At 33.3% G+C, this 27542-nt stretch overlaps 3 protein-coding genes and 2 long non-coding RNA genes across 5 annotated transcripts; 3 read left to right on the forward strand and 2 right to left on the reverse strand.

Annotated features, from left to right (window-relative positions):
- Nucleotides 1-6886: 6886 nt before the first annotated feature.
- Nucleotides 6887-8219, reverse strand: LOC128042463 (uncharacterized). The gene is made up of 2 exons (XR_008197996.1): nucleotides 7942-8219; nucleotides 6887-7670 (listed from the first exon to the last, which is right to left on the reverse strand). It is a non-coding gene; the product is annotated as an uncharacterized LOC128042463 (long non-coding RNA).
- A 3804-nt stretch (nucleotides 8220-12023) lies between these two features.
- LOC105761666 (uncharacterized) lies at nucleotides 12024-12884 on the forward strand. Its single transcript, XM_012579543.1, has one exon. It carries the CDS (start codon nucleotides 12024-12026, stop codon nucleotides 12882-12884), a length of 861 nt encoding a protein of 286 aa, XP_012434997.1.
- Nucleotides 12885-18827: 5943 nt separating this feature from the next.
- LOC128042558 (receptor-like protein EIX2) lies at nucleotides 18828-19571 on the forward strand. The gene is made up of 2 exons (XM_052633946.1): nucleotides 18828-18940; nucleotides 19028-19571. Exons 1-2 carry the CDS (start codon nucleotides 18828-18830, stop codon nucleotides 19569-19571), a joined length of 657 nt encoding a protein of 218 aa, XP_052489906.1.
- Nucleotides 19572-19814: 243 nt separating this feature from the next.
- On the forward strand, nucleotides 19815-21578 carry LOC128042600 (uncharacterized). Its single transcript, XR_008198073.1, has 3 exons — nucleotides 19815-20095; nucleotides 20492-20539; nucleotides 20632-21578. It is a non-coding gene; the product is annotated as an uncharacterized LOC128042600 (long non-coding RNA).
- A 1405-nt stretch (nucleotides 21579-22983) lies between these two features.
- Nucleotides 22984-25196, reverse strand: LOC105790374 (uncharacterized). Its single transcript, XM_012617958.2, has 3 exons — nucleotides 24988-25196; nucleotides 24800-24880; nucleotides 22984-23297 (listed from the first exon to the last, which is right to left on the reverse strand). Exons 1-3 carry the CDS (start codon nucleotides 25099-25101, stop codon nucleotides 23286-23288), a joined length of 207 nt encoding a protein of 68 aa, XP_012473412.1. The 5' UTR covers nucleotides 25102-25196; the 3' UTR covers nucleotides 22984-23285.
- Between the last annotated feature and the right edge of the window lie 2346 nt (nucleotides 25197-27542).

Here is a 27542-nt window from a genome sequence, read left to right on the forward strand (position 1 = left end):
GAGACTTGAATGCACTAGGAATGTGATGAACTGAGGTCTATTATTCAAAAATTATAGGAAAAACAGGAGCAGATGTTGAATTATATTCATGGCTGCTAAGAACTCATTGTATGAGTATTTGGTGTTCAAATTAATTATGATTATTTACCTATTTGCAGCTGGCTTTGTTATGAAATTAATTTGCATAAAATAAAGCCTTATTCAAATCTTGATCGATGCTTATTTCATTTGCCTTTGACCTCTAATCTTTCATTCAATTCTGTGGTAATCATGCTTATTTCATTTACCTTTAAAACTTGTTCTTTGCAGTACATGAATGATAATCTTGCTATCCAAGAAAATGAATGTTTTGAAACACAAAAATAGACAAATTCTTCAAATTCATAGAAGCGTAGGCCACACTTCATAGAAGAAATTACAAAATCTCAGGTTCATGATTTTGTCCTGCATAACCATCTGGAAATATCCAAAATTCCACATGTTTGATGCTTCCTTTTATACAACTAAATATAGTGACATGATTCAGAGGCCACAACTGCCTATGTCCAAACTCGTGAAGTGCACATTTCACTGTCTCAAGACACATGTTATATGCAGTTAAATTTTTTAATGAATCATTATTACAATCTAGCATCATACATGGATATAAGCATTCAGGGCAATCATATAAGAAACTAAGAATGTATGATGAGGAAAATAGATCTCTACAATGTAGACATTTGCTTTCAAATGGAAACGTAAGTCAAGAAACTTACAGCAAATCTCAAAAGAAGACAAGATTTTCCAACACCAGAATCTCCAATAAACAGAAGCTTGAACTGGTAGTCACTGCAAAAGATTGCAACCAGATAATATCAGTATCTGTTCCAATGATGCATAAAAATAACATCTACAACTGTAACATAAAATTTTATTTTCACCAAAAGAGGCCTAATCCCCAAACCCAGTCTCTCATAAAACAAATGAAGTTTAACTTGTCAGCGTTAAAATGCCAATTAACCAAATTAAGTGCCCAAAGATTAACCTTAGAATGCCAAGCAATTATCGGTTGACTCCTAATTTTACTGGTGCATCAAGAAAGCGCAATACAAAATGAATTTCGATTTCAAACAAATTACAGCAAGTCACCATCATTCACTCATATATACATACATAATGAGCACATTTTTTAAGACAGATTTGCTTCTTCAATACACATAATCGATTTAGCAACATGTTAACAAAATATAACAAATTATTTGCAAAAGAATAATATACCACAATTTATTATGGCATCTTACAAAATTAGAAGCCTATGTCCCTCCTGAATCCATTAATTGACCACATAACACATTAACAATAAAAAAGACCTAAAAGCTCGCGCTTTTAAAAAAATATATTTTCAATTCCACAAAGAAATCCAAGTAACAAATAAGATAATAATAACAGAAAAAACAGAAGGGAACATCTGAATTTCATCAACAGATCTGAAATCAGAAGGAATTAAAGTAAGGACATTTTGATTAACTAATTAAGTTCAGGAAACTTACCTAAATACGAGCTGATCAATAAGGCAGTAACAAATCGTTAACAAACAATTTTGAGTTCTCCTTTCTTTAACAGTTGGGCAAATGCAGTGTGAGTACCTTAAACAAAAGTTGAACATAAGAACAACTGTTAATGTTAACTCTTCAACCATGAGAAGAACAAACTAGAAAGCAAACCCAGGATCGGCACTTCTTCCTAAACCCTAGACACGCAAAAATTCCCAAATTCCCCGAATTCCCAAACAAACAGGCCAAAGCTTGGTGATTGAATTTATTATTTAAACCCCAATTTCCCAAATTACACTTAACCCAAACCCTAAATCAAGATACATCATTTTAAAAGAAAAAAAGCTTACCTTTTAACCACAAATTCCGCAACTTTGATACTATCCTGTCAAGATTGGCTCAACTGTTGCTTCGTTTCACCTGATTTGTGAGTTCCCCTCTCCCTTTTTTCCTTTGTATTTTCTCTTTCGTTTCAATCGCTTTCGTTTTGTCCTCTGATTCTGTTTCTATTTATTGTGTTCTGCCTATAGAGAAAATGGCAAAGTTAAAACACGATGAACAGAAACGGCGTCGTTTTGCCAAAATTTTAAGACACCATTCCGGCGTTTGTTAGGAAAACGCCACTATTTCTTGTATATTTGCGGCGTTTCCAAAAAACGCCACTAAAAACTTAAGTTATAGTCTGAAACGGCGCCATTTAATAAAGCTTTAATGCATATTTCAAACTATTTTTTAACTTATTAAACTTAATTCTATTTAAAATAATATTTAAATGACAAAAACATTATACCAATTGATATCAATTGGTACTTTAAATTGATTTTTTAAAACATTATTTAAAGAAATTAATCTAAACTAACCTAATACCCTTATCCGACCCCTGAAACCCTAAACCCTAAATTCTAAACCACTAACCCTTAGCCCGTAACTCTTAACCCCTAAACCCCTAACCCTTATATCCCAAACCTTAAATCCATATATACCCCCTAATCCTTAAAATAGCACGGCCATCCAAAATAATCCCTAAATCTTTAATGATCATAAAATAGTTATAATTGATTAAACAATAATTAATAGTAGACAACTTTTATTTTTTTGTATAAAGTTTGAAATTTATAATATTTAATTTTATTGATAAATAAATAAATTTAAACTATATACTCATAATTTCAATATATTAAATTTATTATTATATATTTTAGAAATATATAAGAACATATTTGATATAAAAATTAATAAAACTAATTAATCTAATAACTTAAACTCTAACATAACCGTTGAAACCTTAAACCCCAAATCCATAACCCCCTAACCCATTACCCTTAAATCCCCTAACCCCTAAAGCATAACCCTTAAACCCTAAATCCCCCCAACCCCTAAAATCAAATTTTCAATTACACAAACAAACGGTGACATTTTCACAAAATTGTACACATATTTGCGGCGTTTTCCCGAAAAACGCCAGTAATAGAGTACATCATTCAACTGAAACGACGCCGTTCTGATAGAGTATCAAGAATATTAGCGGCGCTTACCTATAAAACGCCACAATAGAAACTGATTCCCTAACACGTAACGACGTCGTATATTGCAATATTTGTGGCGTTTTTGACTAAAACGCCGGTAAAGGCTACCTTTTGCGGCGTTTTTCTATAGAAACGCCGCTAAATTTCTCTTTTTTTTGTGATCTTACATTTAAATAATTAATTACCTAACAAATACATAATTACCTACTTATTTATTTGTTTATTTATTTATACCAAGATTATTTTGGTCCTATATATACAAATTAAATAATTAATAACTATATATATATATCCATATATATCAAAAATTTCAAATGGCCGTTAAATATTTGGGTTAAATGTTTTAAATATACAACTATTATTAGTTAATTGTATCATTTAACAATCTTCAAATTATAAATTAACATGCATCCATAAAATGATCATCTAACTACCACGCACCTATTATATATATATATATATATATATATATATATATCTATTAATTAATAATTATAATATAAACTATACTAAACTTCGTTAATATATATTAATTAAATTAATCGATCATCCGGATTTATTTTACAAATATATATTTACCGTAAAAATTAATCAATCTAATATTAACCTCTTAAGAAACCCTATCATGACCGTCTAAACCCCGACCAAACCCAAAAATTCCTAAATTAATACTCTTTAATAATCACAAAATATAGTGAAAATCTATTAAACATGCAAGTTAATTAATTATATATATATATATATATATTATATATAGTAGTTAAAAATGTTGTACAAATTAGTTGAAATATATGCTAGCAATATCTTTATGACAAAAATTTTGTATATATGGATCTAAATATAAGTTTTTATCATTTTGAACTTAAGTATCGATATTTTTGCATCGGTATATTGCTACTAATTAACCATATATATATAGCCATATATATATATCAAAAAATCAATTAATGGTTATTAGGGCGGTTAAATGTTTTTAAATATACAAGATAATTATACAAGTCTCAAATTATAAATTATCAATCGACATGCATAAAGTGATCATGATCTACCTATTATAATATTCAATATATATATATTAAATTTATTCTGGAATATCTATTTTACAAATATATAAGAACGTATATATTCACCATAAAAAATAATCAAAAACAAATCTAATTAATTAAACCCTGTACATGACCGTTCAAATTAACCCTAAATCTCAAACCCCTAAACCTCTAACCCCTAAATTAACCTTAAATCCCAATTACCTTAAATCTATACCCCGTACTCATTAAAATACCGTCCATAAAAAAAATTCCCTAAATGTTTAATATATATAATTAATCATAAAATATAGTCAATAATTAATGGTTAAAATATATATATTTAATTTGTATAAATTAGTCGAACAATATATACTACCAAAATTTATTACTCTTGTAAAAAGTTAATTCTATTTTTAATTTATTCTTTACATTAATACAACAATTTAAGTTTTATTATATTTTATTTTATTCATAATTTAATATATTTTCTCTCGTAAAGTAGTTTAAATAATCAATGTTATAAATAGTTAGTTATTATATATATACGACTTCTCTTTAATAAAAACTTTTTATATTAATCAATATTATTTGTTAATTATAATTTAAATGTAAATTGTCCCACTATATAATAAATAGAACAAAATATTAATTATTTCAACTTATAAGATTTTTGTTACTATTAGCGGCGCTTCGGCAAAAACGCCGCTAAAGGTAAATACTTTAGCGGCGCTTAAATACAAATGCCGCTGAAGACAAGCGAATTAGTGGCGCTCAGTTAGAAATGCCGCTAAAGATCCGAGAATTAGCAGCGCTTGTATAAAAACGCCGCTAAAGACCCGAGCATTAGCGGCGCATAGACAAAAACGTCGCTAAAGACCCGAGCATTAGCGGCGCATAGACAAAAACGCTGCTAAAGATCTGAGAATTAGCAACGCATAGACAAAAACACAGCTAAAGATCCGAGCATTAGCGGCGCTTTCACAAAAACGCCGCGAAAGATCGGAGCATTAGCGACGCTTACACAAAAACGCCGCTAAAGGTTTAAAAAATCGCAAAAACGACGCCATTGGTCTTAGGTTTTTTGTGGCGCTTTATATAAAACGCCGCTAATTCCTATTTTTAGCGGCGCTTCCGGATAATCGCCGCTAATGCTCTACCTTTAGCAGCGCTTTGGCTAAATCACCGCTAATGCTCGATTTTTTGTGGCGCATTTGTTCCAAACGCCGCAAAAAGTGCCGCTAAAAGCCTATTCTGGTGTAGTGTTGAAATGCTAAAAATTTCGAGAAAATGGGCATATTTTACGTTAATCGAGAAAGAAAATTATATTCCGTAAGTTAGGATACAATGTCTTCAATTCTCGATACGTGAATAAATGCCTCAAAAAAATAAATTATTTATTTTGAAAGATATTTGGTTATCTCGGGTTTAGAAAAGAAATCATGTCCCATAAGTTAGAACATAATTTTTTAATAATTTCCGAGATTGTTTAAAAAACTTAAGTTTGAAAGGATTCGTATGTTTGAATTTGTCGAGAAAGTCGAAACTCCGTAAGTTAAGGCACGATCTTTTCGAATCTCAGAATACGAAATTTTACTTATTTTAAAGCCATGATTTACATTAAATAAAATTAATTTAACATAAAATGGTATGAATAAACACAATATTAATATGTGTAACAAAAATGATAATGAACGTGATAATACATGCCTAACTAATATGAGCAACAATTAAAAAATAAAATACATAAAAAAACAAATCAAGTATTTATGAAATAACAAGTAAATAAAAAGGAACTAAAGCATTTCCTAAAAATAATGACGAACACATAAATAAATGAATAAAGAAATATCCAATAGAACGACAATAACAATACGAATAATAAAAGATAAAATATTTATGTATGTATATACATTATAAAATATAAACGTATATATGTATGTAAATATTAAATATGTATGTATGTGTGTATATATATAGAAGCAATTATGTAATAATAATAATAATATAACAAGATACATATATTTAAAATTTACATAGTAAGTATAAACATAACTATGATGATAATAACAATAATATTAATACTACTACTACTACTACTACTACTACTACTACTACTACTACTACTACTACTAATAATAATAATAATTTATTAGTTTTAATGATAAAATAATCAAAATAACAAAAAAAGGCTAAATTGGATTTTAAAACAAAATTCGGGGCCAAATCTATAAATAAATAAAAGAAGAGGACTATTATGAACGCGCGAATAACATAGAGGGACTGAAAGGGTAATTTTCCCTTTCCCTCCAAAATGGCATCGTTCAAATGAGGACCAAACCGAAATCACAAGAAAAATAACGAGGTAAACTTGGTGCTAAATGCCCCTGACTGAAACGGTGTCGTTTTATATCTCTATTTAAGCAAATTTTTTTCTCAAAATTCATTTCTGATGCCCTTCACCAAAAAAAATTAAAATCCCTCTCTTTCAACAGCCCCACATCTGGCCATGGAACTCCCTCAACCTCTGACACGCCACCGCCGTGGCTGGCGACGACGCTAAAGAATGGGCTTTTCAGCCCTTGTCGCATGGTGTCCTTGAGGGCCACGCTCTCTCAACCAGTGAAGACCGAAAATGGAGATTCTCAACCCCTTTGGGCTTGATTCCAGTGACGGGGAAAAACCTTCCTACAGTGTGGTCACGGCGTCCAGTGAGCCTCCATTTTCCCTCTTTATTTTATTATGCTCTGTAAAATATAAAAAGAAATAATAATAAAAAAGCAAAAAAGTAAAAAAAATCACCTTCTCAAACTTGTTTTTGTTTTTTTCTTTATTAATGTTCATAAAAGAAGAAGAAGTTCTTCTTTACAGCCTATTCAGCTTTAACCGAAAGAAAAGAAGAAAAATAAAAGAGAAAAAAAACCCTATTTCCTTTACAATATTCGGCTTTATAGCTGAAAGCAAAGAAAAAGAAAAAATCCCATCTTTGCTACTGTTGCTGTTGTCTTTCTTTATTGTTTGCAGGTGATTGACGCGGCAAGTGGGCATGGCGGTGGCTCGTGGCTGCTGGTGATGCGACAGACGTGCGACGGCCAGGAGCTAGGGTTTCAGCTTTTCTGAAACCCTAATTTGACTTTAGTTTCTGGGTTTGGGTCTTGTTGGGCCAAGTGGGTTATTGGGCTGAGGTTTGGGTCATGGGTGTTGGGTTAGTGTTTAGGTGGGTTGGCTCTGCTGGGCTAAGTTTGTAATTGGGCTGAGGTTTGGGTGTATTGTGTACAAGCCCAATTTTAACCCTTCCCAAACCCATTACAAAACAACCCAAACAATACACCCCAAAACCCAATACACCCAATTAGCCTCTAACCCATCAAAGCCCAATTTTACCCAAAGCCCAAACCCGAGGCCCAATACCCTAGCCATTTTTCCCAAAAATCTGCCTAGGGTTTCAGTTCTGAAACCCTAGCACCGCAGCCTTCTGCCCCTAGCCCTAGCGCCGCACATGCTGACTCTTGGCCTTCTGCCACCGCCGCCAACGTCACGCCGTCACTGCCAACATCACGTCGGCCTCCCCCCACTTGCGGCGTCACCTGCAAAAGAAACAAAACGGAGAAAATAAGGCAATAGAAACAGTGGCATTCGGCTATAAAAGCCAAGAAAAATGTATTTTGAAGCTCTTGGCTTCCTTTTTTGTAATCAAAGAAACATATTAGCAAACAAAAAAGAAATAAAAATTAGAATCTTAAGAGGTGATTTTCTTTCATTCTCTGTTCAAATCTTTTTAACTCTATTTTTGGTTTGTTTTTTTTCTTTACGCATATTTTTACATAAAAAAAATAAAAGAATAAGGAAAGGAAGTACCTTCCTTCCAACGTCGCGCCGGAGGAGGGGAGGCCGAACGGTTTTGCTTCCGGTTTTTGCGCTTTTCGTTCGTCTTTCGCAAGATTCGGCCTTAGATACATGGCCTAGAAGCTACCGGCTTTGAAAAGGAGCCGAAAAGGCCCTATTTTGCGCCTATGACCACCGCCCACGAAGGCGCTACATTGGTGACGCGCCGGAGCTTTTGGCCGGAATCCATGGTCGGATGTAGAAAGGGAGGGAGGGAAAAGGAGAGTTTTTGTTTTTTTTTTTTATTTCATTTTGACAGAAATGAAGGTTTTTTGTGAAAAAAATTTGATTTTATAATATAATGCAACGGCGCCGTTTAAGCCATCTTCAACCCGCGCGGTGACCCGACCCGGGGAGGATCCGCGTGTTCTCTTTAAAGGGTATAATTGCGCATATGGTCCCTCGACCCTGCAACGTGCCTCAATTCGGACCCTTTTCACCAATTTCATTTTTTTAAAAATTTAGCCCCGTAGTTTTATTTCTGTTTCATTTTAGTCCCCTGAAACGCCGCGTTTTCAGATTTTGGTTTATTCACTATTTTGGTCCTCCTCTTTTTGCGGGTGTCGCAATTTAATCCTTTTTTGTTTTTTTTATTTTGAATTGGCCCTGTGTCTTTATTTTATTGCGATTCAGTCCATTTTTAGTTTCCTTTATTATTTAGCTAATTATTTTTAACATTATTATTATTATTATTATTATTATTATTATTATTATTATTATTATTATTATTATTATTATTATTATTATTATCTTCACTATTGTTTGGTATATTTATTAATATTATTGTTATTATTGTTATGTTTTTATTTATATTTACTTATGAAAATTTTAGATATACGTGTTTTATTATATTATAATTATTATATTTGTTTATATATACGTATATATATATGTTTTAATTTATTTAATACAAATACTTTTTTTGTTTTTTATATGTATATCTATATTTCATAATCTATGTATATATACATACGTATATTTTATATTTTATAACTCTAACATATATGCATATATATATATATATATATATATATTATAATTTTATTCATTACTATTGTTTCATTTGGTGTTAATTTATTTATTTATTTACATGCTCATTATTATTGTTTGTTTAAGTGCTTTAATTTTTATTTATTTATTTACTTTTATTTGTTGATTTCTTTTTATCATATATTTGCTATCTTATTTATTTATCTTTTCTTATTTTGCTTGTATTACTTTGTTTACATTGCATCATTATTGTTATTTTATACCTACTTCTACTTGAATTTGTCAAAAACGAAAAATTTCAAAATAAAAGTAACAATCGGTATTTGAGATCCTCGAAAGAATCGAGCCCTAACGTATTGGGTTTCGATTTCCTTCGTTGAATCTAGATAATCGAGGTTATTCTTTTTTTATAAAAATGACATAAATAAAACTCGTTATCGAGAATTCAATACATTGTGTCCTAATGCATTGAATATGATACGTTGATTCCTCAAGGCGAGAATTTTTCAAAATAAATTCAATATTCAATGTTTAACCCTATAAAAATTGTACCCTAACGTATTGGGCCACAATTTTTTAACAATCAAACACTCTTTTAAACTTTTTTACGCGAGTTTAGACTTGCTCATTTCTGAAGAGGTAAGATTAGGGGTGAGCAAAACTCGATTCGATTCAAAAAAATCGAAAAAAAAATTCGAATTTCGAGTTAAACGAAGCGAGTTATTCGAGTTAATCGAGTTATTCGAATCAACTCGAATTTTTTTTTCGAATTTCGAGTTCGAATCGAGTTGAGTTTTCGAATTCGAATAACTCGAATAATTCGAATATCAAACTATAATATTTTACAATTTTACCCTAAACTCCCAAACTTTTTTACTTTTCCCTCAAAACTTTTACTCCTTCCCACTTCCCCCCAAAACTTTTCCTCCCCTCCCCTCCCAACCCCCCAATCTACCCAAAATACATTTCCCACCAAAATTTTACTCTCCCATTTATTTTTTCTCAAAATTTTACTCCCCAAAACCCTCAAAACCTTTTATTTTCCCCCAAAATTTTTACTCCCTCCCACTTTTCCCCTAAAACTTTTATTCCCTTCCCATCTCACCTCCCATCTATCCCAAACCCTCCCCCCTCCAATTTTTTTTTAAATATTTTTCCTCCAAAATTTTACTCCCCCCTATTTACTTTCCCTCAAACTTTTATTCCCCAAAACTTTTTATTTTTCCCGTAAACTTTTACGTCTCACCCTTTACTCTAAAATAAAAAATCAAAATTATCCAAAAAAAATCACTAAACATAAATAGTAATAATTTTATTTATATCTACTATTTATATTATTAAATTAATTTTCACATTTTATATTATTTATATTATTGAATTATTTAGTCATATTGAATATTTATATTAAAATTGAATTATTAATTATGCCATAAAATATTCATGTTAAAATTTTATATTGGTATCAATTTCACATTTTATTTTTAAAATAACTTTTATTAAAAAATCATATTTTTACATTTAATATATTTTTAATTCTAAAATACATAGTGACAAGAATCAAGATAACTGAAACAACTAAGCAAGCAAAGAAGCTAACCAATATATAAAAATTAATAAATAAATTATGAAGTGATGAAAGTTAATAAAAAATTTGATTAAGGTGGACAAGTTTTATTACGATGGGTGATAATGGTTACAAGGACCCAAAATTATTTTTTAAAATTTAACTCGAACAAATATATTCGATTCGATTCGATTCGAATTCCATCTCACTCGACTCGATTCGAGAAAACTTCAAATAAAGTTAGGATGATAAAATGAGATTCGAAAACTCGATTAACTCGAAAATTTTTTATTCGATTCGATTCGATCGAATGCTCACCTCTAGGTAAGATATCGCACCCTAACGTATTGAGCGTGATATTTTCTCTTTATGAAATAAAAGGTCTAAACGAGCAGCTCGATTTTTATAAATTTTCTTTCAAAATAAGGATCGTTTTTTAAAAAATTCTCCAAAGTTCTCAATTTTCGACATTAAGACAGTAAGTAATCAACTAGGTACCAATTTTGGGCGTATCGAGTGTGCTAATCCTTCCTCGTGCGTAACTGACTCCCGAACCCGCTTTTTCTGAATTTCGTGGACCAAACTTGTTGTTTTAATAAAATCAAACCGTTTATTAAAAACAACCACTTTTCGAGGTGATCCAATCACACCTCATAAAAAAGGATTGGTGGCGACTCCCGTTCCATTTTTCAAAACCCAAGTTGACCCGTTTTCAATCAAAAAATGGTGTCAACATATTGGGTTGGTAATTTTTGTTTGGTTTTTGTTTGCCTGGGCCCGGGCGAAATTGGGCTTGTACAATATCTATTATGGCAATACGATTAATTTTTTAAGGTACCTTTATAGGTAAATAAACATAGCAGTAAGTGTTTGGTGGATGTTTATTACTTAGTCGTTGTTGAAATCAGCCTCCATGCAGCAGCCAAGGTGGCCATGCAGGGAACGTGCAGCAAGCAGCAAGCTGGAACTGTTCTTGTTTCATTTGGTTACTCCAACGAACTTTTTGTATTTTAATTGGTTTTAAACTTAGTTGGTAGCTGCATTTTGATGTAATTAGGTGTTGATTGACTGATAAATCAGTAAAGCAACACATACAAGCTAGCTTATCAAGTTACTAGGCAAATTAGTGGTGTTAGGTATGTTATTAGGTGAAAACTTGTTTATTTTGTAAAATTTATTTCATATATGTAATGGCATTATGCCTCATCAATTAATTAATGAAAAATTCAGCTTGAATCTCATTCAATCTCTCTCTTTCTTTTCTATTTTTCCATTTTGCAAAGCATTTTCTGTTTTTGTTTCTTCCCCAAGCCATGAGGCTTGCTGCACAAGCAAGGCCAAACCAGCTTGCTACTGCCTTTAACACCAACAATTGGTATCAGAGCCTTTGTCTTAGAGGACCTGTTGTAGCAAAATCCTAGCTCGAATAGCTTCTTCAAGATTTTCACCAGCAGCCCCACTAGTCTTCAATGGAGAAGGTTTCAACATATGGCTGGTCAAGATGAAGACTTACCTGCAGGCCTTTAATCTGTGGGAAGTTGTTAACACAGATACTGAGCCAGCACCACTGAGGGCCAATCCCACAGTAGCTCAAATCAGACAACATGCTGATGAGAGGACCAAGAGGCACAAAGCCATGTCCTGCATTCAGAATTGTGTGTCAGATGTCATCTTCACCAAAATTATGGCCTGTAAAACTCTAAAACAGGCTTGGGACAAGCTCAAGGAGGAGTTTCAAGGCACAGAGAGGACAAAGAAACAGCAGCTGTTGAATTTAAGAAGATATTTCGAGAATTTAAAGATGAGGAAAGAAGAAACTGTGAAGCAGTATGCGGATAGAATCATGGCAGTGGTCAACAGTATAAGGCTCCTTGGTGAGCACTTTGATGAGGCAAGAATAGTGGAGAAAGTTCTCTCTACTTTGCCTGAGAGATATGAAGCAAAGATATCCTCCTCAGAAGGCTCAAGAGATCTAGCTAGTATCTCTTTGACTGAGCTGATTAACACATTCTATGCTCAGGAACAAAGAAGAGCTAGCAGGGCTGAAGACCATCAGGAAAGTGCTTTTCAAGTTAAAGCAAAAGAAGCCTCGAGCACCAATGCTCATAAAGGTAAAAAGTTCTGGAAAAATAGGCCTAAGCCTGATGCTGCAAGAAGCAGTGAACTCTGCAGACATTGCAACAGGCTTGGTCATCCAGAAGAAAGATGCTGGTTCAGACCAGATGCAATATGCCAACACTGCAAGAAGAAAGGCCATGTTGAAAGGGTTTGCAAAAATAAAAGTAGGCCTAAGCAGGTTCATTCTCAGCAGAAAAATGAAGTGGTTCGAGTGGCTGAAGACAACAGTGACCATGAAAAATAGGTCTTTGTTGTGTCCTGCTTAGCTGCTGAGAAGAAGTGTTCAAAAGGTTGGTTATTAAACAGTGGCTATACTAACCACATGTCATCAGATGCATCCTTGTTCAAAACCTTGGATAGAAGCTACAAAACTAAAGTTAAGGTTGGAAACGGTCAATTCATAAAGGCTGAAGGAAAGGGGGATGTGCTAATATGCACTCCTACAGGTGACAAAGTTATCTTGAATGTGCTGTTGGTGCCTGAGATTGACAGAAACCTTCTCAGCATAGCTCAACTGCTCGAGAAAGGCTATTCAGTTATGTTTAAGGGCAATGAGTGCTAGATTACTAATCCAAGTAGATCAAGTCTCATGACAGTCACCATGACTGACAAATGCTTTGAGGTTCACGGGCCAAGTGACTCAAAGTCAGCTTGCACAGCCTCTACTGATGACTCCAAGCTTTGGCATCAAAGGCTTGGACATGCCAACTTCAGATCAATAGCTCAAATGTTCAGTGAAGGTTTGGCTGAAAACTTCACCAACTCAGTGGAGAATGATGAAGTTTGTGAAGTATGCCAGCTAAGAAAATAAGTAAGATTGCCATTTCCTACAAACACAGCATGGAGAGCCACAGAAAAGTTACAGCTGGTGCACACTGATGTGTGTGGTCCGATGAGGACTGAATCACTCAACAAAAATAGGTACTTCATCCTTTTCATTGATGATTATACTAGATATTACTGGATTTACTTCATGAAACACAAGTCTGAGGTAGCTCAAGTGTTTATAAAGTTTAAAGCTGCAATTGAAACAGAGACAGAATGCAAATTAAAGTCTGTTAGATCAGACAATGGAACTGAGTACACCTCAGCTTAGTTTCATGCCATTTGCAATGATGCTGGCATCAAACACCAGCTAACAAATGTGTACACACCTCAGCAGAATGGGGTCAGTGAAAGGAAAAACAAAAGCCTGGTGAACATAGGTGTCTGTTGTTTGAGAAGAAACTGCTCAAAACCATGTGGGCTGAGGCAGTAAATACTGTTGTTTACCTTCAAAAAAAACTTCCAACCAAGGCACTTGCTCACACGACACCTTTTGAAGCTTGGTTTGGATTCAAGCCATCATTGGCTCATCTGAAAGTCTTTGGTTGCTTGTGCGATACACAAATACCAGCAGTAAAAAGAGATAAGTTGTCAAAGAGGGCTCAACCAGGTATCCTAGTAAGCTATAGTTCAGTCAAGAAAGGTTATAAGATCCTAGATCCTTTAACAAACAAGATTCAAGTGAGCAGAGATATGATCTTTGATGAAAATGCATGCTGAAATTGGGAGAAAAATGAACCAGAAGCTATTACAGAAGAATTGGTGTCTGATCAGACTGAACCCGAGCAATTTGGTCCTCAAATAGACATTGATGATGTGTCTATCAAGGGCACAAGGCTCTTAGATGAAATTTATGAGAGGGCACAAGTTGCCACTGTTGAACCTACCAGTTTTGAAGAAGCTGAAGTAGATGAAGGATGGAAGCAAGCTATGGTTGATGAGATCAACATGATTCAAAAGAACCAGACATGGGAGTTGGTTGAAAAGCTTGTAAACAGGAAGACCATTGGTGTAAAATGGGTCTATCGAGTCAAGCACAATACAGATGGGAGTTTAAACAAGCTGAAATCCAGGCTAGTTGTGAAGGGCTTTAGTCAAAGATATGGTTTGGACTACATGGAAACATTTGCTCCAGTAGCCAAACTTGATACAATCAGATTGTTGGTTGCTTTAACTACTCAAAACCAGTGGACAATTTACCAGATGGATGTGAAGTCTGCATTTCTCAATGGCTTTCTGGAAGAGGAGATATACATTGAACAGCCTCAAGGTTTTATAATGTCTGGTAGAGAACACATGGTGTACAGGCTTAAAAAGGCCTTGTATGGCCTGAAGTAAGCTCCTAGAGCCTGGTATGCTTAAATTGACTCCTACTTGCTCAGTCTGGGATTCGAGAGAAGTGCTAGTGAACCAACACTTTATATTAAGAAAAATTGTGCTAAAACACAACTTATTGTCTCTTTATGTCGATGATCTCCTGGTGACAGGAGGAGATAAGATCAGATTAGCTGACATCAAAACAAAAATGAAGAAGATGTTCGAGATGTCTGACCTGGGTCTGATGACATATTTTCTAGGAATAGAGGTGTGCCAAGTAGAAGGAGGAATCTTTTTGGGACAAAAAAACATTTGCTTTGAAGGTTCTATCCAAGTTTTCAATGCAGAACTGTAAGCTAACAAGCACACCTATGGCTGTTGGTATGAAGCTGTCGAGCCAAGAAGATCATGAGCCTATCTGTGAATCTATTTATAGGAGCCTTGTTGGTTGTTTGTTGTATTTAACAGCAACAAGACATGATATTTTGTTTGCTGTAAGCATACTATCAAGGTTTATGCATTGTTGTAACAAGCAGCATTACCAAGCAGGGAAGAAAGTGCTCAAGTACATCAAAGGTACCTTGATGGAATACATTTCAGCAGAGCTGAAGATTTGAAGCTGATAGGTTATACTGACAGTGACTGGGCTGGTTCAAAGGATGATATGAAAAGCACTTCTGGTTATGCTTTTACTCTTGGTTCAACTATGTTTTGTTGAAGTTCAAGAAAGCAATCAATGGTGGCTTAATCAACAGCAGAAGCAGAGTATGTTGCAGCTGCTAATGCAGTTAATCAAGCTATTTAACTGAGAAAAATTCTCACTGATTTGAATCTACAACAAAATGGAGCAACTGAGATTTATTGTGACAACAAGTCAGCTGTTGCTATTGCTAAAAATCCTGTCTTCCAGGGTAGAACAAAACACTTCAATATTAAGCTGCATGTGATAAGAGAAATGGAATAAGCTCGAGAGATTGAGTTGGTTCACTGCAATTCTGAAGAACAGATTGCTGATATCTTCACAAAAGCTCTTGAAGTATCGAGATTCATGAGCTTAAAAAAGCAATTGGGAGTCAGCAGCATGGAAGCTGAGGAGGAGTGTTGAAGTCAGCCTCCATGCAGCAGCCAAGGTGGTCATGCAGGGAACGTGCAGCAAGCAGCAAGCTGAAACTATTCTTGTTTCATTTGGTTACTCCAATGAACTTTTTGTATTTTAGTTGGTTTTAAACTTAGTTGGTAGCTGCATTTTGATGTAATTAGGTGTTGATTGACTGATAATTCAGCAAAGCAACACATACAAGCTAGCTTATTAAGTTACTAGGCAAATTAGTGGTGTTAGGTATGTTATTAGGTGAAAACTTGTTTATTTTGTAAAAGTTATTTCATATATGTAATGGCATTATGCCTCATCAATTAATGAATAAAAAATTTAGCTTGAATCTCATTCAATCTCTCTCTTTCTTTTCTGTTTTTCCATTTTGCAAAGCATTTTCTGCTTTTGTTTCTTCCCCAAGCCACGAGGCTTGCTGCACAAGCAAGGCCAAACCAGCTTGCTACTGCCTTTAACACCAATAGTCGTTTCCAGGAAACAACAAGGAAAGCAGTACAGTGAGTGAAGTAGCCAATTTTCCACTGCAAAATAATATAAGTAAATAAAGGTTGATGGGTGTTTACCGGTGGTCAAAGTGGAAATGATATGGACATTTCCCATTTCTAAAATGTAGACACTAAGGCAAATTACTGGAGGTGACTTTTCCTCTGTTGTTGAATATAAGTCAGAAACTTTGTTGAACTCGAACTCCCTTATAATCAATCACCGAGGCCATCTCTTGAACGCATTAATTTAAATGGAAATAATTTCAAAGGTGGAATACCAAAGTCCTTGGGTCTTAAAATTTTTAATACATCCTTGCCTAGTTTGGTACCATTTCAAAGCTCAGTGTTTTGTATTTGGATGAAAATCAAATCACTGGGCCATTACTTTATCTTTCAAGATTATCATCTTTGAGAGAATTATGTCTTCGAGGAAGCATCAGCCAAAAGGGCTAGCAATTCGAATCAACAAAGTTAGAAGAAAATAAACAATAACTAATGTTAGCAGTGCATGGTAATCAATAGAGGATAGACAGATGTCGGCATGTGGTTAACTAATTTGTCTCCATATCATTTTCCTAGCAATAGTGACAATCACATAAGATGAACAAAAATCTCCGGACACTAAACTACAAACAGTATTGGACAATATGGTCAAAGGATTACTTATTAGTTACACGCTCTCTTTGGAACTACCGTTTCAGAGTGCATTGTTGCCATTAATTTTGTGTCTTCGTTGAAGGAAGACGAGCTCATTTCCATTTTCACCTATGCCTTGCACTGCTGTTTGCACTATTTGCAAAAGCTACAAACTGGCTCTAAGTTATTCAATCTCATCCTTCCCTCTTAGTTTTACACTTTGAAAAATGTGACTTTGCGGAGGTTGATCCATCATCTCTTGTCCATTTTAATTCCTCAAACTCTTTATCTGTTCTTCACCTGATTCGGCTTTCTACTTTTCATCCTTCGGCTTTTCCTCTGTTACTGAATATAAGTCAAAACTTGGTTGAACTCGATCTTTCTTATAGTTATTTTCCAAGTTTGATCCCAGATACTTTTGACAACATGCCATCTCTTGAACGCATTAGTTTCGAGGGAATTAATCTCGAAGGTGGAATACCAAAAACCTTGGGCAATCTCTGCACTTTAAAAGAATTAAACTTACAGGAAAACAGTCTCAGTGGACCTCTCACCTTTGTTGTGAAGAACTTGAGTGGATGTGCCAAGGATTCTCTGGAGGTTTTGAAGTTGGATTTTAACCATTTCAATGGATCCTTGCCCAGCTTCGTACCATTTTCATCTTTGAGAGAATTAGATGTTGGATATAACCAATTGAGCGGCCATTTCGAAGACAACTTTGGAGAATTTTCAAAGCTCAATGTTTTGAATTTAGATGAAAATCGATTCACTGGGCCATTGTCTGATCTTTCAAGATTGTCATCTTTGAGAGAATTATCTCTTAGAGGGAACCGATTCGAAGGGCCTCTTCTGTTGAGCATCGGGAAAATGTCTAAACTTGAGCTTTTGGATGTCTCCAACAACTCTTTGCATGGTGTCATTTCTGAAGCTCATCTTTCAAATCTTACCAAATTGCAATTTCTGTCCATATCTTTTAGTGCTTTGTCATTCCATCCCAGCTCTGATTGGATCCCTACGTTTCAACTTTATTTTATTGGATTGAGTCCTGCGAGCTTAGCCCCCAATTTCCCAGTTGCTTAAGAAGCAAGTTAATTTCTTGCATCTAGATATCTCCAACTCCAACATTTCAGATGTCATCCCCGATTCGTTCTGGAATTTGCCTTCAAAACTCTTGTTTTTGAACCTTTCCTTCAACCAAATTAGTGGGAGAGTTCCAAATCTGCCACTAAAATTTGATACGTTCCCTTTAATGGATTTGAGTTCTAATCTTTTTTGTGGTCACATGCCTCAATTTTTGTCTAATTTATCGATGTTGGATCTATCCAACAATATGTTCAATGGATCATTGTCTTTCTTATGCATAGAGAAGGATAGTTATTTGTCTTATCTTGATCTCTCTAACAATTTGTTATCGGGTCAGATTCCAGATTGTTGGACTACATACCAGCAATTATCTATTATCAATTTAGAGAACAGTAATTTGTCAGGGGTAATCCCTAATTCATTGGGATCAATTAACTAGTTGGGATCATTGCATCTAAGGAACACTAGTTTATATGGTGAAATACCTCAATCCCTAGAATATTGTACCCACTTAAAACTCTTGGATTTGGGGGAAAACAGATTAACTGGAACCATTCCATCGTGGATAGGGGAGAGACTAGAGAGTCTGATTGTTCTTCGTCTACGATCAAATAAGTTTCATGGTGGCATACCTTCAACTTTATGTCATCTACAATTTCTTCAAGTATTGGATCTTTCTCTCAACAACATATCACGAAGCATTCCATCATGCCTCAACAATTTGACCACAATGGCTAACCTTGAGAGCTCGATAGCAACCATCATGTTGGGGTATGTCTATCCTGATATTTATGGTATTAATTCCAATATTGTGAAATATGGTGGCTTTTTCGATGATCATCTGTTAGTTATATGAAAAGGTGTGGAACAAGAATATCAGAGAACTCTTGGATTACTTAAGAGCATTGACTTGTCATCCAACATATTCAGTGGGGAAATCCCTCAAGAAATAGCAAGTCTGCAAGGATTGATTTCTCTGAATCTATCAAGAAACACGTTGAGTGGATGCATAATTAGGGAGATTGGCCAATTGAAGGCAATGGAATCACTCGATTTGTCAACAAACAACTTGTCTGGCGAAATCTCGAAGAGCATGTTCGATTTATACTTTCTCTGTGTTTTGGACTTGTCAAACAACAATTTGTTCAGAAGAATTCCCTTAAGCACTCAACTGCAGAGTTTCGATGCTACTTCATATTCAGGAAATCCAAGACTGTGCAGAACCCCGTTGAAGAAATGTCCTGGAAATGAGCTACCAAAGTCGCCTAAAAATAGCAATATTGAAAATAGGAGTGAAAGTGACAAAGGATTGTTTGAGCCTGTGGTTTTTACTGGGATGGCCACTGGATTCTTTGTTGGATTTTGGGGAGCTTTTGTTTCGTTACTGATTAACAAGTCTTTGAGACATGGATATTTTCAATTGGTGAAGAAGTTAGGAGATTGGATCAGATTGAGTTTGCAACGCAGAGTTTGATTTTGAAAGACAAAAGTGCACAATGCTTTCCATTTGATTTCGAAAGACAGAAGTACACAATGCTTTCCATTTTTCTCAACATGCTTGTTGGGGTTTGCCTTCTAATATGAATATATTGTGTTTCTACTTACAATTTTACCCTAGATGTGTAGCCTTGAGAATATATTTATTATCCAGACTCTTTTTTAGCTTTTTTTGTTATTCTATTGAAATACAAGTCTCAAACATAGAACGAACTTAGGCTGTGTTTGATAGGGGGAAAACCAATTCCGGAATTGGTTTTACACGTTTTCCAGTGTTTGATAGCAGGAAAATATTTTCCTTTTGTAAAACCAGTTCCGCAACACGGGAAAACCTATTACAAATTGGGGGAAAATGTCTTACGCTTTTGAACTCGGTAAGACATTTTCCGGAATGATGCCTTCTTCTCCCCTTTCCCCTTTCCCTTCCCCTCCCATTTTCCCTTCCCCTTGGGCTGCAAATCAGTTTGGTCAAGGACCTCTTCCGGTTCCTCCTTAATCCAGGTAAGGCTCCTTCTTCTTCTTCCGTTCTTCATTCCTTTTTCTCCTTCTATTCTTCATCTTCTCTTCTCAGCATATTCTGTTTTGTTTCCCCTCTTCCTCTCTCGTTCTTTGATTTCTAACATTTTTATTTTAATGAATTATGCTGATTGTCATCAAATTGAGAGAAAGTATAGTAGCCGGTGAAGATTACAGATTATCTATTGGGCTATTCACCTCCTATTTGGGCGACTTTTCTTCTTTGGATGATATTTTGGTTATATTTTGGTTATATCTGAGATGGTTGATTATGTCATTTAAGCATATATTCTTCATAAATCTCCCCTTGAAAAAAAAAAGAAAAAAGAACTTTCTTCAGTTCAATGGTGTTATTCAATGACTACCTTTTTTACTATGCAGGGTGTTGTATACGCCATAGATATGATTATGGAGCCATCATCCTACTAGGTAATCATTTTGGATTTGGTTTTAGCTATTACACAAGCTTCTGAATATAAAATGCTAACATAACACAACTTACTATCAAATGAATATACAAGGGAACATCTTTGTGGCCAATGTCTAATCCCTTGCTCAAATTACCAGTGATGCCATGGACTTGTGATAGTTCACTATTTGTCTGCTAGGTGAGCAGATATGGAAGAGAGCAAAGCTCTTCCCCAAAACGTAGATGGATAGGATAAGAAGTGGACTAGGGTAATCTTTTATATGAAACAGAGTATTCATTGATGGTTTATTGCATTGCCTCTAGTGAGATTCATAGGCATCTTCACTAAATGTATATCATATGATAACCAGTTGGGTTTGGGTTAAGTCTAAAACTGTTTTCTACTTTTTCTTTGTGCATTTTTTGGCTAGGATGAGTTGTACAGGGCAAGTAAAACAAATCCTTAGCTTCTGAGAATTTCCTATTTCTTTTTCTGAAGAATTTAGTCAGCTCTACTTGATTGTATCAAAGCATCAAACTTGTATAAATATGTGAAGCAATGCCCCTAGAAATGTGCAGATGTTACTATTAGCTAGTAGCTGCACTTCCTTAGAGTCTTCTATTAGATGTTTTCGTACCAAAGTTCAGCAGTATAATAGTCTGACGCCATATATTTATTTAACTAAAATATGGCTTGTGATATTTTGCTGCATTTGAGGTAATGTTCTTAATAACATTAAGAAAATGATAGTAATTATCCCCTTTCGTTTTAATGCATATTTAAATGGAAATGGTTTTTTGTGATCAAGATGAAAAGAATAGAGCACATATTTCAAAGTGGCTAAGGTTATCCATTAGAATGTATGGAAGTTTTGAGAAGTCATTGGACGAGCTGAGATCTTTTTTCAGAGAAGTCAAGGTCCGTTTTGAGTTCCTTTATTAATATTTCCTTTCTTTTTAGACTGTTTGGTTTTCTTGTGCATGGACTATGGTCTAATGGTGTTACATAAGGTCTTTTCTCTGGCTTCACTTGTTTGCAGGACTTGGTTTTCAAGAACAAGGTTTGTAATATGAACCTCATATTCTTTTAGGGAAATATAGTCATTTTTCTCATGTTGTACTAACTGAATCTGTATTGTTCTTTTATATATGTCTTTGCTATAGTTTCTAGGGTTGTTAGACATTATCTTAACTCACACGACTTGTACGATGCAAATGTCTATATATACATGACAAACACATTCTAAACATGAAAATATGAGTTGCATTTACTAATATCTCTTCTTGTTGGTGCACGATGTGATGTCCATATATCCAAACATGAAAATGTTGGTTCCAATTTACATATCATGAAGATGGTAGTTATATAATTTTACATTCATGTGTTTTGGTGTGATTGCAGATCAAAGATGGTTTTGCTGAGGGGAAAGACCTTGTTGTATCTGTTATGTCTGCAATGGGGGAAGAGCAGATCTGTGCTCTCAAAGACATTGGTCCTAAGTAGTTTCAAATTCATTTATTGCAAATCTTAGATGGAACCATAAAAGACTTTGGCAGTACTAAATGCGATTTTGATGTTTTGTTTTGAGTTTGGATAGAAAAAAGAGAACAACAATATAACTAGTTTCTTATTGTGCTATGGATTCTTGTTTTGCTTTTCTTTTCAATAATTTTATTATCTCGTCTTTATTTTTGTGTTGGTAACATTTAAATTCTAGCTTTTAATTGCATATTACACTTGCATTAGTTACCCAACATATATTAATGTAGCAATTTAAGTTTGACATATCATTTAGTACGAGTTAATACAATATACTAGTTTTTAAAAAATAAAATTTTCTAATAATTACAGTATTTTTATTTTAATTTAAATCCCATGTTAAATATATGTATCACAAGAATCGATTGGATAAAAGTAGAATCAAATTAATATAAAATTTAAATACAAATAAATGTTTTAATAATGAAGAAGTAAAATCAAATCGATATAATCTACAAATAGATGAACATTTCAATTTAATTAGATAAAACTTTTATTAATAAAAATTTATTTATAAATAAATCATTGCAATATGTGAAAAATAATTTAAAATATAAAATTTATTAATATGTATATAAATTTATTAATATATGTAAAACAACTTTTCCGAAAAATATTTTCAGAAATCATCAAACAATGAGAAAATATTTTACAGATTCAATCAAACACCAGAAAATATTTTCCAGTAAATCATTTTACAGAAAAGTAAAACATTTTCCAGAAATCATTTTACAGAAAAGTAAAACATTTTCCAGAAATCATTTTACGGAAAACATTTCACTGCCAATCAAACAGACCCTTAATCAAATATATTTTTACTCTGTACACAAGCATAATCGAACATGATCAAGAAATTAGACTGTTAATCCGGATAAAACTCAAGCTTTAAAAATGAAAAACCAAAAATGATTAATACCCTGAAAATAACAGGAAGTTGTATGCTATTAAGAAATTTTGATGGTTTGGAGATACTACATCACATTAGTCCAAAAAGGCAACGATCATTCTACAACAACATTCTTCAAAATGTCATAATAAAAGTAACTTAAATCATCTTTTTTCCTTTTTGTTTCGAAATCAAATACATTCGCCAACAACCGGGTGATCCGGTCTGTTGATAGAGTTTTGAACTCTTAGTTCAAAAAACCTCAAATATATAATAAAAAGGAAACAAAAAATTCAAATATATTCAAAGCACAAAAGTTATGTGAACCCCAAATAAACATCTAGCCATCAACCTGCCAGAAAGAAGAATGCAGGATGAGATTAAGTAGCTTAGAGACATCAATGAATCAAAAAGTGAATTCAAGGGAAAAAAATACCCAAATGAACCAAGAAAGCTCAATCTCTATCATGCCGAACTAGTGAAATGATGTAAATTAAATTGAGAAACAGGTAGTTTCTTATTGAAAGAAGCAATGTATGAAGGTGTATCGGAGTGTACTCATCCCACATAGCCAACTCAAATTCCATTTCCTTGCAGTTGTTTGCAACTTTATATGGCTTAGATATAAATTCTTTACCGGTTCATAAAGAAAAAGTTCTTTCCCAGAATATGCCTATTGGCTGCAGGCAACCCTAATTTCTAAAAGCCTTTCATGGCTAAAAACTTGTTTCGTGCCAGCCAGAAGACCAGAAATAAAAGAAGAACAAAAGAGACCAGAGAAAAGAAAAAAGGTAGAGTGAGCATGCATCTCAAATCTAAACACAGATGAGACTCTCAAGCCTTCAAATTCCCATCTTAGAGCAAAATGCAAGATAAATCACACTTGCCATGTCAGTGACGCTAAATCATGAAAAATTTCAACTAAATGAGTAGATACAGCAGAAATACTACTGCTACCAATTCAGAAAATCCATGAAAGCCTTTTCGTTTTTTAGTATATAAGGAAGCTCATTGAATTTTAAGCTACTCCGGTGTTGTCAAGGTGCACGCCTGCACCTTAGTGTTATAAAACAAAAATGCCTCAAACCCTTTCAAATGAGGCATTTTTGAGCATTCAACAACCAACATCGACTATAAGGAAATTATGCATATTGACCAATAAAAAAAATGCATGTTTTGTAGATAAACTGGACCGTACTTTAGAATTTATTATATATCTTACGCTTTATATGTATAGATATGTAGATATACACACATACAAACAGCCTTACAAATACTCACACATAAATATATTGCGCCTTACCTCACTCAGGCTAGCACTTTTTTTGTGCCTGGGGCATTATAAGGGTTCTAGTACCTAGAGTGCCCCTTGTACCCTTAACAACACTGAGCTACACACGGAAGTATATTATTTATATAATTGCCATATACCATAAAAATTTTGAAATGATAGAGTTCAATACAACATGAGGAAGTAAATTAAGCATATAATCACCATATATCATAAAAAATTTGAAGTATCAACACGATGATACTTCAAAGACCAAAGAAATGGAAGTACATTATGTATATAATACCCAAAGACCAAAAAAAAGTATTAACACTGTTAGTTATGCAAGTCATTAGTATTTCAAATCCAAATAAATAAATAAATAAAAGATGAAATTCTACAGCAATTATGCCAAATTTTCTCTTGTTTATATTTCAAATTCATTCCACAGAAATGTAACATTTAAAAACTTATTTTTGCAAATAAACCTGAGCTGGATTGTTAAGCTGAACATCGAATTTAACTAGTTAACCAATTATAAAACAGAATTAAAAGTTCTTAATTAAAAAGAAAAATATAAGTACCTGAGCTGGATTTGGATTCTCCGTAGGGAGGGTTTCCAGATTCGAAACCCTAGCTTCTAAAGCATCGAATTTCTCCTTCATCTGCAAAAATATTCAAAGAAACAAATAAATTATAATCAAATTGTACTAATAAAATTACCAAAAACCTCTCCAAATTCCAGAAACCAAAAAACAACAGATGTTAGTACATCAGATTTAAGGGCGTAACGATCAGTCCAAAGGTCTCTATATATGAATTGAGAGATTGAAGCCGCTGTCACCGAAAACCCTAAGGTGAACCATAGCAACCGACTTCGCATCATTTTTCCTTCTCTTTTTTTTTTCCTTTACCCAAAACAAAAAGACTGAATCGTGAAATCGAGACGAAGAAGATGAAGGTTTTGTTTTCTGAAACTATTTTTAGGCTCGATTTTAGCCCAAAATCCTTCTGTAATTTGGGCCTAAATTCCCATTTACCCAAAAAAACAACCCTCATTATGTGGGCTCTTTTATTACAATGTTGTATTTTTCTTATTTCTCCGTATTTTTTGGATTTTTCAAAATATATGTCTTTAATTTAGATTTCGAGACTCGTAGCCGTACGTGTTAAGGTTACCGTAAAATTTTTGGACTTGGTGTAAAGATTTAAATACGATAATTCTCAATGGATGAGCGCGGAGGTTTTAGGACTCCTTTATCATTATTTTTTAGAAATGTTTTTAAAAAGTGTGCTGGAAAAATAATATTGAGAATTAATTTTAAAAATTTAGTTTAAGATTTAAGTGTTTAATGTTGTTGTCAAAAAGTACTTTTGAGAAATAAAATGTCTATTTTAGATATGGCATTACAAAGTAATAAATATATATATTTAAATAATGTTCAAATTAGTTAACATTATGATATATTAGTAAGAATATAAAATAATTTATTATAATTTATTGTTAATATTTTAATATATAAAATATAAATTTTAAATATTTTTTTAAAATTAATATTAATTATTCATATAATTTAATTGAATATATAAACTATATTTTAAATAATAAAATATAATCGATAAAAATTTAAAAATATTATATTATATATAAAATAAATTTTAATAGGAAAATAATTACATACAAGATATAAATATTATATAAAATATATTATAAGGGTTAAAACTGTCATTTGGTCCAAAAGCATTTTTGTCAATAGCAAAAGCTAAAACAAATTACTTTTGCTTTTAGGTTCAAAAGCACTTCCGACTCCACAAGTTGTTTGTTTAGCATCGCTTCTTGTTTGAAAAGCACTTTTGACCCGAAAAATATTTTTGAAAAGCAATGCTAAAAAAGCCTAAATACGATTCGACACCAACGTGATTCATTTTTATGAGTAGGATACAACTTTCAATTATAACTTTTGACTATAAACTCTATCATGATGTTTCTTTAATGAAAGAAATTCTTAAGAACTTAAAGAAAATTGGTGAGAACTAGAGGTGCTCATGGGCCGGGCGGCCCGGCCCGGTCCGACGGCCCGAAATATGGGCTTGGGCAAAAAAATGAGGCCCAATTTAAAAATGGGCCGGGCCTCAGGCACTACTTTTTTGACCCGGGCCTGGCCCGGCCCGGCCCGAATATAATAAATATTTTATTTTTTATTTTTTTAATTTTAAAATAATTTTTCAAAATTTTTTTAATTTTAAAATACTTTTTCAAAATTTTTTTAATTTTAAAATATTTTTAAAATACTTTTTTTAAATTTTTTTAAATTTTTAAAATAATTTTTTTGTATTTATTTAGAAAACGGGCTGGGCCCGGGCTTATGAATTTTTATCGGGCCGGGCTTGGGCAAAAATTTAGGCCCATATTTCGGGCCTAGGACCCGGACCGAAATTTTTTATGGGCCCAGCCCGGCCCGGCCCATGAGCACCTCTAGTGAGAATTTACCACTATTTATAGTAAAAGAAAAAGTTATGAGCCTAAAATATTATATAGGATTGTTAAAAAATTCCAATTTTTCATCAATCTAAAATACGATAAGTACAAATGTGTTCAAAATTTGATAAACGTGTTTTAAGTATGTTCCATGTCATATTTAAGTTGGCCTTTAATTCTCAAATTAACGTTAGATGATGAAATGACCTATTGAATATGATACTAGAGGTATTAACACACCTTGTACTTGCTCAGTCTAAAATACGGATATAAAATTTTTGTTCAAACCCGCCTATATGCTAAAATGGGCTTATTTCTTTTTACTCAAGCTCATTCTTCGAGCTTAATATTTTTATTTAAACCCTTCAAATTTCTAGTTGACCTTTGAGTTTTGGGCGAGTAGCCCAACCCTTGAACATATCTATATAATACTAATAATCGAAGACTCGATCAGAATATTTTAAAGTTTGAGGACTAATTTATAATCAAAACCATAATTTAAGATGTCTAATAAAATTAACCCTTGTTATTTTAACATAAACAACGTATTCTTTCTCAAAAAGAAAAAGAAAAGGAAAAGGAAAATGAAATAGACCCGTATGTTGACCTGATGGTCAGGGTATTCATTGTCCTAGATGTGGCTTAGGTTCGAGTTGTGCTAGTAACATTATGGTTAGGGCTTTACCCTTCTTGTAATTAATCAAAAAGAAAATTGAAATGAAAAAAAAATAAAAGCATAACGAGGAGTGATATATAAATATAACAGTTTAAGAAACATCAATTAAACACATTATATTTTTCCTAACAAATTTTGAACCCCCAACAAAAAAAAGCTCGAAAATATATTT

The sequence above is a fragment of the Gossypium raimondii genome, chromosome 7 (genome assembly GCF_025698545.1).
Source record: "Gossypium raimondii isolate GPD5lz chromosome 7, ASM2569854v1, whole genome shotgun sequence".
In the NCBI taxonomy this organism is placed as follows: Eukaryota; Viridiplantae; Streptophyta; class Magnoliopsida; order Malvales; family Malvaceae; genus Gossypium; species Gossypium raimondii.

Bases quoted from the DNA above. Each gene is read 5' to 3' on its own strand.
- LOC105761666 (XM_012579543.1), top strand. From the start codon at position 12,024: ATGAAGACTTACCTGCAGGCCTTTAATCTGTGGGAAGTTGTTAACACA.
- LOC128042558 (XM_052633946.1), top strand. From the start codon at position 18,828: ATGGCTAACCTTGAGAGCTCGATAGCAACCATCATGTTGGGGTATGTC. The intron at 18,941-19,027 runs GTTAGTTATATG...CAACATATTCAG, and splicing joins GGCTTTTTCGATGATCATCT to TGGGGAAATCCCTCAAGAAA.
- LOC105790374 (XM_012617958.2), bottom strand. From the start codon at position 25,101: ATGATGCGAAGTCGGTTGCTATGGTTCACCTTAGGGTTTTCGGTGACA. The intron at 24,881-24,987 runs GTACTAACATCT...ATATTTTTGCAG, and splicing joins GTTACGCCCTTAAATCTGAT to ATGAAGGAGAAATTCGATGC.